This window comes from Phoenix dactylifera, chromosome 5, assembly GCF_051530095.1.
Source record: "Phoenix dactylifera cultivar Ajwa chromosome 5, Ajwa_hap1_PhDact_Kaust_v1.1, whole genome shotgun sequence".
NCBI classification, from domain to species: Eukaryota; Viridiplantae; Streptophyta; class Magnoliopsida; order Arecales; family Arecaceae; genus Phoenix; species Phoenix dactylifera.
Genome location: NC_143194.1, coordinates 33,093,044 through 33,106,743, shown reverse-complemented (window position 1 = coordinate 33,106,743; position 13,700 = coordinate 33,093,044). Strand labels below are relative to the sequence as shown.

At 37.1% G+C, this 13,700-nt stretch overlaps 1 protein-coding gene across 1 annotated transcript; it reads right to left on the bottom strand.

Annotated features, from left to right (window-relative positions):
* Positions 1–3,335: 3,335 nt before the first annotated feature.
* Positions 3,336–7,894, bottom strand: LOC120107485 (transcription factor bHLH30-like). The gene is made up of 2 exons (XM_039120774.3): positions 6,514–7,894; positions 3,336–4,197 (listed from the first exon to the last, which is right to left on the bottom strand). Exons 1-2 carry the CDS (start codon positions 6,787–6,789, stop codon positions 3,727–3,729), a joined length of 747 nt encoding a protein of 248 aa, XP_038976702.2. The 5' UTR covers positions 6,790–7,894; the 3' UTR covers positions 3,336–3,726.
* Between the last annotated feature and the right edge of the window lie 5,806 nt (positions 7,895–13,700).

Genomic DNA, 13,700 nt, shown 5'->3' with positions numbered 1-13,700 from the left:
CGTTAGGGCTTATGCAATGTGCTACTGAAGGACGCTTTTCTTTTCTTGGACACATAGTTGCACATAGAAATAGATAAAGAGCCGAATTCAATTTTAGAGCATCAAAATTTTCTAAAGGTAGGGAGCAGTACGTAGCAGTGTTTAGTTGAGAAGATAGTTTGATGTCTACTACAAAACTGGTCACTAGTTGTAAAATTGATTATAGCATCTATCACAATTCATGATCATAATTTTTGATTTTTTTTTTCTATCCTTTTTTATCTTATTTTTATACATTAATCATGTCGGGCTTTTAAAATTGTTGTATACCACCGTATGTTGGAATTCTTGCTGCCTTTAAAGCCAAGAGACTCGACAAAAGGAGAGAAAAAAAGGCATTTATGTCGGAAAAAATGGGAACATACAGACATCATCTTTCTAAAGTTGTGTGTAGTCAACATGAATAAGGGGTATTTTAGAAAAAGGATATATATTATTGCTGGCAGTAGTAACGATGTAATTTTACAAAGCTTTAAATAATTAAGATACCTGAGAGAGATAGAATAGAGCAAAACAGACAATTAACTCGGTTGTCTTCTCCCTGCGGCTTGGACATATATAGAGCCAATGCTCTGTGCCACCCAAGAATGCTTTCTAGGTATGTACAAAAAAAAAAAAAAAAAAATATCTTTTTTTGAAAAACAAAGCTGTGCACATTTGGCATTGCATAAAAACAAAAAGGACGGGTCGAGGAGGATTGGAAAATAGCATTTATTTTGTGGTGAAAGCATTTGCTTTCAAAAAGTTTGAGAAATAATTTATTACTAGCATATAATTCCCCCAATACTTTTTTTGCAAGGTATAATTTTTTTCCCAACTTTTATTGAAAAAAATAGTAATATAATAAATTACAATAAATATAAAATTTTAATAGCTAATTTTTTATATATATTATGTATTATGTCCGAATAGAAACTTCCATCATTAACATCGAGATCATATGAGAAACTTTGCACAAGCTAAACCTGCATGTAGAAACTTTCACTATTAAGATCAGTATTAATAATACCACTCCATGCAATATATATATATTTTAAAAAAATATATTTTTGAAATATGATATAAGAATGTAATAGAATGCTATATTATTACTAGCCCAATGCAATGCACGGGCCTTTACCAATTTTTTTTGAATTATAATATAAAAATATAATAAATTATAATAAATAGAACAAATTTTTATTGTATAGGAATAATGAGCATTAATAGTGATTCATTAATATATGTCATATATTAAGCAATATACTTTAATGCTAATTGAAATCATTAATATCCAAGACATTAATATTATATTCACGAGGCAAAAATGGAGGGCTAAAAACAAGCGCTTCCATTTTAGATATGTATACTAGATAATAGATGGACTATAAAAACCATTGACTAATGAAAAAAATAATTATATTAAAATGATATTTCTTTGTTTCTTATTTTCGCACAATAATCATGTCGGGTTGTCAAACTATTATAACCACTATTATGTTACAAAATTTCCTAAGACCAAATTCAAGGGTGATTTTTAGGGGGAAAAACAACGGTATTTATGTTACAAAATGGAAAATGGAAACATAAAGACATTCTCGCAGGCTATACTTTTATAAAGGGTATTATGGTCAATGCAATTAAGGGCACGTCACGACTAAAGGTAACGAAGCATGCGAACACGTTGATTAGAACTGAATTGGGCCAGGATGGGCCACACTCCCTGCCTAGATTGGCTCAGAACTGCTTTGCTGGAGCTGCACGTCGAGATTGGGCCTAGAAACTGTTTCCGAAGAGCCCGAGCCCAAGTCCTGGCCCGACTCGAAGCCTAATTAGGCCTGATCTGATTAAGTTGATTGGGCATAATTAGCCCGACTAACCTGATGTTCTTGGCCCAATTGGTTCAAATGCTCTGCTAAACCCAAAAGTCCCGGCAGAAGATCGGGCTTTGATCCGAGTCTGGCTTGGGCTGTAAGACATATCCAGGTCTGCGCAGGGCAAGCAAAGACTCTAGCCCAGCCCAAAATTCATATGATCCCTATTTTTAGGTCCTAACCCGATTTCGGACTTGACCGAAGGCCCGAACTGAAGTCGACCCGGCCGAAAAGTCTCTGGGCTAGACCAGGCCCATTTTTAACCCTAATCTCGATTGTATCCTCCCATGGGCCCAGCAACTTGGACTCACGCAGATGCATGCCACCCAAGGATGCTTTCCAGGATTTTGCTTTTCTTAAAAAGAAGTTGCATAGAAGCGTCCAAAGGATAGGAAGAACGGACACTGTTGAAAATTTCGTTATTGTTTGGCTTAGTATATATATATATATTTATATTAGGTAAGATTATGTTTTTTTTTTCAAAATGGTGGAATAGTATCACTTCGCTTCATTGAGTAATGAAACGGGAACAAAAAGTCCAAGGAAAGATCAAGGTGACCCAAGATCCCTAGAAACACCGAAAAAAAAGGAACCTACAGCCTCCAAATCTTAGATTGGTTCCCAAGAACAAGTCACGTACGTCTCAAAAAAAAAAAAAAAAAAAAAAAAATCATGACCCACCAAAACTATACCCCAATATTCAGGCAGTGGAGGTCATTGAAAACCCAAGAAGCCTAAACCTTGTAGCAAGATATGAACCCCACACTGCAGCATCGAGTCTGCCAGCGGCCCAGCCAACACGCCAGTTTCATCATTAACATGTTCGGCGTCTCCGGCGCACCTCTTGCCGGCAGCTCGATCCCAACCTATTAATCGAATGAAATATCCGAGGACTACTTGAGAATTCTTGCATTGTATTGAAGCCATATAGCCCAACACAATGCATAAATGCTTCAATCCCTCTCCTCTCTCACCTGTGCTGCTCCTCTCTCTTGTGCCAACATCCTTTTAACTTTTGTTGGAATACCAAAAAGAGCCATGAGGCCCTTAAGGATCTGCATCTCAAGAACAAATGGTTCACTACCATTCAGGGACCAGCTTACACAAAGAATAAAGCTATCCTCCTACTCACTTCTCCTCAAGTTACCAACAGCAAGCAACTTGTTTTTTTTTCTTGAAACAAACCGGGCATAAGCCAGAAATTGCAAAAGGTAAGAAGTGACCTATGAATACATGTCTCTCCACAAAAGGTGCTGAAGGTCTGGAGGGGTTGATGAGATAGTAAGAAGTGGCCTATGAATACAACTGGCCTTATCTCTTAAGTTCCTTTACCTTCAACTATGATTTATATCAACAGTCTGAATTCAAGTAAAATAAATGAGAATAACATCTAAAGCGTATATAACATATCTGTATAAAAATTGCAGCACAAAGTAATACATATCATTCCATGCAACAAAAGAAAAGTTTGCATATATTGCTTTATTTCAATTATAAAAGACCCACGTAGTCCAGGACCTGCTTTCTAAAATTAAAGTGATATACATGCACTCACATCAGTAAATAAGCAACAATGTGCTTTTCGAGGAAAGGTCAAGAAGCTACACAGCATTTTAACAAAAATCTGCTGGCGGTCATGGTGATTCTTAATATAGCTCAAACCAGGCCTTTCCCCAAATATTCGTGGCTAATAGTTATATATCGAGCACAAGCACCTATATATCCATAGGAAATCTTCCACCACAATATGAACATAAACTAACAAACTACAGCAGCACCATAAATGTGTGTGCCGTTGAGCAGCAGCTGTATCATTCCTTAGCATGCAAAAGTTTCACGAGGAGGAGCTTGAGGATGCGTATGGTGAGATCCTTAGTCTTTTGTTAGAGAATGCAGTCCTTGGCAGAAGGTCAGCTGATGAATTGACCCTGTCAAGAATGGACTTCAGGGCCTGGTGAACGGACGAGGCGTAAAGATTCTTTTCAATATCACTGGCATTTCCTTCACACATCACGACAACAGCATTCTTGACTCTGCCACCAAGTGTTGAAATTTCTGCCCTGATAGTTTTCAGCTGCAGAGTTTGGAGTGTTTGTCTTATATCGGCGAGGAGATCCGGCCGGTCCTCGCAGCAAAGTGATGCCTTTATTATAAAGCTCCCGCCATTCATTTCATCTCCTTCAACTTCAACTCTCACTTCATCAACATCCGATGGAAGGGTGCAACCCTTGCTAATCTCCACTGCGTTGCTCTTCAGTCTCTTTACGTGATTGATCACTTCTGCAAGCAGTGCAGCTTTATCCAACTGCAAGGTAGCCAGTTTATTTGTTTTATCCTTTTCTCTATTTACAAACATATTGAATCTTCACTTTAATATGTATCGAATGCCTAACTTTTCACAATAGAGAACGGACAGTGGTCAAAAATAATTTCCAAACAAATAAAGTATTTAAAAGGTCCTTAAAAAATATTATATATAACATACTGGTGCCTTTCAGAGATTCAGTGTACTCGATCAACTAGGATGATGCGGTCTGCATGAGGAATTACTACCCAGATATATTGGCAACAGATAAAACATAATTTACCAAATACATGATGAAAAATATTATACTGCCCGTACGGTAAAAACTGATGAAGGGACAAATGCCATAGGTATTGTTTCTTGGAAGTTGGTCATCAAGAGTTGAGAATTAGCAAGCAAATAAAGGCTTGAGAGAACACAACTTAACCATGAATATTGAGCAGTAACGTGCAGGCAGAATGGCGATACAGATTAGATCCAAAATTTTGTCTCATCATGCAATAGCGTCATAATATAGCAAAGGATGTGAGGCCAGCTAAAGTCTAAGTATCACAAGAACACAGCAGATCTGAGGATCTCTCTTTGTTAAAACCTTCTTTACACCTCAGTGCATCATTGGGTTTCTATCATGTTATCCTCAATTTCTGTGACTCTTAATACACTTCTAGTATGTTCAGTTTTAATTCTGCCCAACCTCACTGCCCAACCTCACATTACCGAACACCTACCTTGACATCCTCATCTTAGAAAGGCCAGCTTACGCGAGTGCATACTCTGCCATCCAACAATCTGACCAATTCACTGTCAGGGCACCAAAGAAGCAAATCTCCATTTTATCAACACTCATAATAGAAAGCGAATGAATAGATTTATATAAAGCAAATCCATGAACTTAGCCTGTGATAAAGAACGAAAGATTATATAGTTAGGGGTGTGAATCATCTAACAAATATGAAACAAATTGACATTTAATCACCAAGATAACAAAAACGATAATTATTTTTCAAATTTAAGGTTTATTATGATTATTCAAGACAAAGAGGACTAAAAGAGTGGCGAAAAGACTGTAATGGTAATATACTGTAACTTGATATCCACTCCTTTCATCTTCACCAGTTCATTTGCAGCTGCCACGCAAACTGTTGCAAAGTGCCTGAAATTTGTAGAGGAGATAAACTTAATGGGACTCTAGTATCCTTCACTAGGACAGTGGACTCAGAGGATTGTCCTGGAAATAAGATTTCTCATAATAAAAAATCTACCACATTCATGTGTTCTCTCATATAACCTTCAAAGTCTAAAGTCCTAGAAACCAGATATAGGTATGTGATCAAACAAAAATCCAGAACATTTAAGATCTTTTCCATCTTCCATCTTCCAGATGAAGGTGTGAGCTTTTTGTTTTTTGTTTATTTTTTTTGGTTTGGTGGTGGTGGTAGGGGGGGGGGGGGGGGGGGGGGGGGGGGGCGTTGATGAAATATAACAAAGAATAAGTGAGCAAAAATTATGATCAAAACCGCACACTAAACCCTAAAGAAATTATAACTTCAGATCGAAAGTAGTAGCTGAGAACCTTAAAAGAAGATTGTAGCTATAAAAGAAGAAGATTGTAGCTCAAATTAAAGAAAGCATACAAACATACTTCTATACTATGAAAAGACTATATCTGAGGGCCAAGGAACATCAGTCTACTGTTCTTAGAGTATCTACAGCTTTTGTCTACTAGTTCGACGCATTCACCACAATTCGAATTCAAACATAAATCTTGCAAGTAGAAATTGATGCTCTCAGTTTAATGGCAGAACTTCCTTACAAAGTAGATTAGAAAATCCATTTAAAAAAATAGGCCTCAAAAGAGCGAGCTCTTTACTGATCAAATTGTTTAGAAGGAAACTAAAGGCAAGGTCTTCAATTTGTTCATGAGAAGGAGATGTAGTTTCTTTTTGACCTTTTTCCCCATTATGTAGTTTTTTCTCTCTTTTTTTTCGAATCATGGAACGGATTTTACACTCTCCTTCGCTTGCTTCCTCCTTTTCTCTTCTTAAAAAGGTATCACATAGCTCAGATGATAAGAAAATTAACAGAAAAAAATGTTTTTTTTTCTTAACGAACACACACAGTAAAATAGAAAAAACACAAATAGGAAACAAGGAAAAAAAAAAAGAAACACGTCAATCGACCAGAAGAATCAAAACCACAGAAGAAAAAGGACAACCATTCCAATTAACGAAAACAGGTTAACCAATAGCAAGGCGGGCACAAAAGATGAACAGAACCACGGAAGAAGAGACAAAGAGGAAGCGGGGAACCACCAACCTTGTCGGTACACGGAATCATGCTCCGGAGCGTGGTGAGGTGACCATTAATCCTCTGCCTCCGCCTCCTCTCGGCCTCGCTGTGGCTCTTCAAAGCCATCACCACTCTCGCGTCCAAGACGCCACCTTTCCCCTTCTTCCCCACCCGGGCGGGCGTCCTCACCAGCTCCCCTCTCTCCCCATCCAACACCAGCGTCGCTGACGTCCCCGCAGCGAACCCAGGAGCCTCACGAAACCCTCTCAGAACTCCGTAATCCCCCAGCGGAATCGAACCCATTTATCCCCTCCAAACGGATCGCAAACGACAAGAAAATTAACCAGCTCAAGAGATAGAAGAAGATGGACAAGGAACAAACGCAAGGAACTCAGGAGCCCGGGGGGCGGCTCGGGGGGCAGAACCAGAAGGGGAGCCTGTGGCGCCGGAGCTTCCTCGCCTCGCCTTCTACTCGGTCACCGGTGGAATCATGAAGCCGTGGTCGTCCTCTTCCACTATAATCGACTGCTTCCATTACGCGGGAAACGAGAGATTTGGCGGGAGAGATCACTCGGAGAACGGTTTCATCTTGGACCTCTGTTTAGAAAACTCCACCATCTCTCCCTTTTACCACACTTTTCTCTATGTAGCACGGGGGTTCTGGAACAGCAGGAGAGGAGAGAATCTCTGGATGCGCGGAAGGAATCTTTGCCGGACAGAGGAGGGGTGAAGAAAAGTTGATTTGGAGGATGGAAAGAAGAAGAAACAGAGTTTATGATTTATATTTGATTTTTTGAATAAAATATTTGGAAAGACAAGGAGCAATTTGCTTACTTTATTTGCCTTTGTTTTGTTTTTATATCCATTGGTGGGATGCTTATTTTGGACAAATGACTGGTATTAGTTCAGCAACTTCGTGGTTAGCTTGATTTATATCTGTGGATTTTGATTTAAATTATTTTATTTGAGAGAAGGAAGTAAATGATTCAAGTCTACATAATTCTAATTCATTAAAATGAGCAAGGTTTAATCCAGTGTTCATCCGTTTTTATTCATCACATATGAGAGAGAAGGAAAGATATTATTGATAAAATCTAACGTAGAGAAGTGCAGGTAGTTGTTGATGTTCAGGTCTGACGCACAATTCCTAGTAATTAATATCCAATGATGGAGAGATTGGAAATGGTCGTCAAGTTATGGGGTTAGGTTTGGAAAATAACGCTGCTGGCTTTTGGATAACTATAACTATTACTATTTTAATATTAAATAATTTCAAATTATAAAAGGTAGAGCAAAAACTTTGTAATAATCAATAGAATTCCTTCATAACAAAATATAGCCGATATGGAAACTTTGAAATGAACGGTCAATTTACTGAAATATGCATATCATTTACAGTGTGAAGCCTCCATCCAGTATAACAAAGTCATGGTCAAAAGTTTTGCCACTGCAGTTATGTTTGAGGATGGTTCAGCTGCAGTAATTGGCTGGATCTAGAACGGTACTAACGGTATGGGATAGTGCTACCTTTGCTTCGAGACATCCAAGCCATAAAAAAAAAATAATAAATAAATATCTCGCTAGATACATGTATAGTTTTATTTTTTTTTTCAAAAGCTACAGGTTGTCTCTTCAATTAAGCAAAACAAAGCTTCTTCTTATTAATTGAATGCGATACCACTGCAACTTTGAGATTTGTTAGAGTATATGATTCACATTGCACTGAATCTATTGATGAAGCCCCCGGATCGTCCTATCTCTAGTTTCAGCTGTCCGTTGATTCCAGTCAAAGATCGAACGGTTTGGCAGCTCTTATTGGGTAAAAATTTCTGTGTCAAATCTTACTACAACTTCATTACTCAAGGTGGCGTCTTATGCCCTTGCTATAAAAGCATCTCTTGAACTCTTCCTGTATATAATATGCTCTTTAAATGAAAGCTGGACCGGAGTGTATTGCTCCTCTTCCTTTTAACTAAAAAAAAAATGATGATTCCAGTCAAAACAACATTGTTGTCGATTTATGTTTCGCTTTTCCATGTTTTCATTTTATGCAATGGAGCTATCCAAAGGCCCACCACAGATTGTGGGGACTTCAACTCTTGCCACGACCCATCTTTTAACATCATTTGATGGCTCAAGATTAGAGGGGGCAATTTTGGGCCAACCATCAATTTGATCCATAAACGATCAAAGCGGATCTATTTAAATGGATCTATTTAACCCATTTTAATCTATTTAATAATTAAATTGGGTCGTAACTGAATCCATTTAAATCGATTAAAATCTATCTAACCTATTTAAAATCTATTTAACATGTTTCTATTCAGTTTAAGCCAATCGGCTTAACTTGTTTAACCAGTTGAAATTCATTTAATTTATTAAAAATCTACTTAACTTGTTTACCCTAACCTGACTTGTTTGATTAATGAGTTATACAGATGGGTCAGGTTATATATTAAATAAACAGCTCATATCTGAATTTTTTATCACTTTAATAAAAAGATCGAATTTGGCTTGATGAATTTTTGACCTAATTCATATCTAATTGATTGCCGCCCCTACTCAAAATATGGACCCATCCAAATGGAAAGGTTCTCCCATTATATGACATCAAAACACTTGATGTGGCCACCTTAACTCTCTCCCTTGTCTCCAATCGCCTCAGGAATTTCTGCCTTTCCTCGATAGACGTCAAGAGCCAACTCCTCAAATTGAAAATACACCAGATGACGTTTTGGTTGAGAAGAACTCATTTTGGCCAATGAGTTCCGCCCAACAACTCATTGACCTCCAATTTTGTAAAATTTTTGAAAATGTTGAGAGGAAACTTAAATAATTTCAGCAGACCTGAGGTTCTCATAGTTTTTAATATGATCTTGTCCGACATCCACAAACCCTTATTCAATTTTGTTATAGTGTGCAACAGGATGCATTGATCATAGGTAAGCTGGAAGTTTATTTGATGAACCTACTTGTTACATAAAAGGTGTTCTTTCTTTTGCATGCATTTGAGAGCTCTAGGGGTAGGCTTGTTTTTGTCTAAAGAAACTATAACTTTGGCATGCATTGTGCATGCGGCTGATTATAGAGGACGAGCAATAAACAATTATAATCCAATGATTGGATGAAATTTGATTTAGGCGAGGATGATTATAATTGTTTATAATAATAATGTTTATGGTTATAATTGTTTATAATTATAAATAATTACAAAAGAAAAAAAGAGCTATGATGGACTTTAAGAAACAAAATCAAAAAGAAGATTATTGGGAGGCGCTTCATACTTATCTTAGCTGGAGTGCTTATGCTCAGCAAAAACAAAGAAGAACCATCAGCAGTTATAGAGAAACATTAGATCATTAACATCAGCTTTGTAACTCTTCCTTCTTCCTCTCCGCTTCCCCTCGTACATTCTTTCCATTTTTTCCATTTGTAAACATTTATTTTCTTAATAATATTTCTGGTGTCAGCTCCTACCTACCTCCATTTTCATCTATATATATATATATATATATATATATATATATATATATATATATATTGGAAGGGCAAATAAAAAGTTTCTTAGAAGAACCACTGACATTCTAGGGCTCCCCAAAGAAGATTTACAGAAACAGAGAAATCCTTTTTGTCTTCCCATCCAATTAGTTTGTAATTTTAAAAGATGTGTTGAAATTTATTATTGATTTAAAAAAGTCGAACAGTTGGTCATCAGCCATGGAGTGTGGGTATATATACATATATAATAAGATAGGGATGCGGAGACCCTCCGCCTCAAAATAAAGTTTTTGCATTATAATAAAAAGGATGATCGGTTAGTACCTCCCCCTCCCAAACCCCTTCCAACTTGATGAAAAACTAGGGGCCGGTCAAATATTAAGATCTCATTTGGTTCGTGGAAAAAATTATCTTTGGCTAGAACATTTTAGTTGACAAGCTAATGTCTAAAAAAATAGTTTTTAGTTAATTATGACATGCCCCAAATCGAGGATATAATACGGTCATACTACCGAAGGGTACGACTCATGATAATATGAAACCAACCATTATATTTAGCTTCCAAATTCATTTCTAATGAAATAAAATAAATAAATATCCAATTTCATCGTCCACTAGATAACAAAGTAAACATAGTTCAGAGCATCTAAATTTAAACTTAAATACTAAACCTATAATCTTTAATGTTTAAAAATTACTAAGCTATAAATCGATGACCAACTAAATAATTAAAATTCTCCTACATAGATCGCCAAGCTTGCTAGTGTGAACTCCTAAGCCTGGACTATCTTTTGTCCCTACTGATTCTGTTCGTTTGGAGAGAGAGAGAAAAAGATATGTCAGCGATACAGCTCAGTAAGTAAAACTTACACTATCCTACCAGATCAAGCATAAGTTTTTCATATAAATGCATCATTTATAAAAAAATAATAGTTCTTGCAAAAACAATGTATTTCGTAGTACGATATATCAAAACAAGTAATAAAAACAATCATGTATACATAAATCTTCAATATTTCATAAATATAGTTCCAAGTTCATATTATAAATAAATTCATAGTTCATTTTTCTATCATTTACTCACATCACAGTTCAAAACATTGCTCACAGATATTTGTGCTACAGTCAATTTATACTCGTGACAAAGCCTGTGTTCGTAATCGATATAGATTCATATTTCGTATGCCAACTTTATACCCACTATCAGAGTCTCTATTTGAATGGATGCTAGCTCCGGGTGTTGATCTTCCTAATTCTAGAAATCATACATAGCTATCTAGGCCTTTTAAATACTTATATCCTTTTTTAAAACATGCACATAAATAGATGAAAAATACTAAATGACATGATCGGATTTATATTTCATAACAAAGCTATTTCCATTAAAAGCATTCATGAAACTATTTTTCATAATATAGTATAATTTTTATAACATATAAATTGATCCATAAGTTTAAGAAAAATATAACTTTATTATTGGCAATTTATGCATGAAAGACATGATAATTTGAAATAATAAGGAGCGCAAGATTTACTTTCCTCTTTCATCTTAAATTGTTAGATTTCACTAGGTGACCCCGCTAGACCTATTTAAAATATTAATGGCAAAATTAACTTCTTTTTGATAACTTTAATAAAATTAAAAAATAATAAAAGAAGACTTGATCTGGTGGTTTCAGATGGATCAGATCTAGACGATTTGCTCAATAAATCAAAGGGTATGAACTCAATTAGGGCGAAGATTCATTCAAGAAGATTCATTAATGGGGGTTTCAAGGACATTCAACAGGCCGAGATGATCGGTCCAGTAAGTGGACCGGGCACCAGGGCAGTTTAGAGTTTTTTTATAGGAGTCAACCTGGGGTCCATAGGATAGGCAATTAGGACCCTTTTATTGGGTTCATAGCTCTTTTAGAAAGAGAAAAAAGAAAGATTAGAGAGAAGAGAAGAGAGAGAACATAAGAGAGAGAAAGAGAAAGCAAAGCATTCGCTCTCTTCTTTTCTCCTTTTCTTTTTTCTTCGGAAAACAGGTGAGGAAGGAGGCGGCTAGTGGCTGACCATGGTGATTAGGCGAGACAGTAGCTGGAGGCGGTGGCAGGTGGGGGAGAGCGGCCAACGATGGCTAACCGAGCTTGGCCAAAATGGAGAAAGAAAAGAAGAGAGGCGGTGCCCCTTAGCTGCCCTTGATGGTAGCCCACAAGGCCCAAGGAAGTGGTGGGGAACTCATCGGTGAGGGATGGAGGCGATGCTCTTCGGTCAGCAGTAGCATTTTCCGATGGAACCGAGTGAGAGGAGGAGGAATGGCTCTCCAAACAAGGCACATGAACTAGAGAGAGAATGGAGGGCTTTGGGCGGTGGTGCTTGGTCGAGGTGGCACGTCGGCCACTAGAGATAAAGGAGAAAGGAGGTGGGGAGTTGGGCGGCGATGGGTCGATCGAGGAGAAGAGGGGTTTAAAGAGATGTTGTGGGAGATAGGGATAAACTCGGATGAACGATGGCACCGGCCGGCCGTTCGCCGGTTGCAACAACTCCTAACGCCTGCCACCTGTTAGCACTGACCCCAAGGAGTTCGCACCGGCCGCGCTCCTTTGGCTGCACCTCAATAGCGGTCGTTCTGGCCGATCGAGCAGGGGATTGTGATCCTCTGTTTTAATCTTTTTTTCCCATTGAGGGGGTTGGGCCTGCCTCAAAGATAGGTCGGTCCAGTGGACTGAGCCATCATAGATCATATGAAAACCACACATTCCAAAATAACTTATGTTTGGTCAAGTAACTATTTTGCTAAAAAAAATTATATAAAATATCTATTATACCCTTAATAAAGGAAAAAAATCTTACTCTATTATATCTAAAAACTTCAGAGAATTTTTGAAAAAAGGAATTATCCTAAATTCCAACCGATGAAAATTGGACTTTTCCATATCTCATATGGATTTTTCTTTCTACAAAATATAGAAATCATATTTTATAGAAAAGCTATTTTCATATCTCTCTATGTAAAAACTCCAACCAAACATGAGTCATTTTTTTATTTTCTCTTGATCATACTTTTTCCCTCCTCTTCCGGCGAACAAACAAGTCCTAGAAGGAACAAGAACTATTAGTTAGTGGAAATCAATAGCCATAGCCACATAAAAATAAACTAAAATATCACAAATCATGACTATGGAAGTTGACATCTAGTCGGCCAGTAGTACTTCAGCCAATAGCTATCGTTAGTATGCTACGTAGAAGAATGGTACATTATATAGTGCCTACCGACCATATTAGCTAAACTTCACACTCTCATCTTAGCAGCTAACCCCTCCTTTTTCGCATGAGAGACAAGGAAATATCCTTGTTAATTGTACAAAAACATTGACGTGAAAATGCATTGACCTTCAGCTTAGATATTATTTATGATTCTGAAATCATGCTTACAAAATACACGGGGAGAGAGATGATTAGAGAAGAGAGAAGCAGGTGGCATCCTATAAAGGGAGAGTAATAAATAATAATAAGCACTTGTCCATAAATTAATTTAACTAATAGCAAGTGGGTGCTTGGCACGTAGATCAGCCTCAATAATTGACTCTGCTTATCTCTTTTTTTATTTTGTTTTAGAGAGTCTCCTTATCTCTTTTTTTGTATATTTTGCTACCTTATATGGAGTTGGAACTCTATCCACATTTGTCTACATTTTAAAATGAAAATTTTGGAGGTGACCTCAGCAGCCA

Bases quoted from the DNA above. Each gene is read 5' to 3' on its own strand.
- LOC120107485 (XM_039120774.3), bottom strand. From the start codon at position 6,789: ATGGGTTCGATTCCGCTGGGGGATTACGGAGTTCTGAGAGGGTTTCGT. The intron at 4,198-6,513 runs GTTGGTGGTTCC...GCTACCTTGCAG, and splicing joins TGATTCCGTGTACCGACAAG to TTGGATAAAGCTGCACTGCT.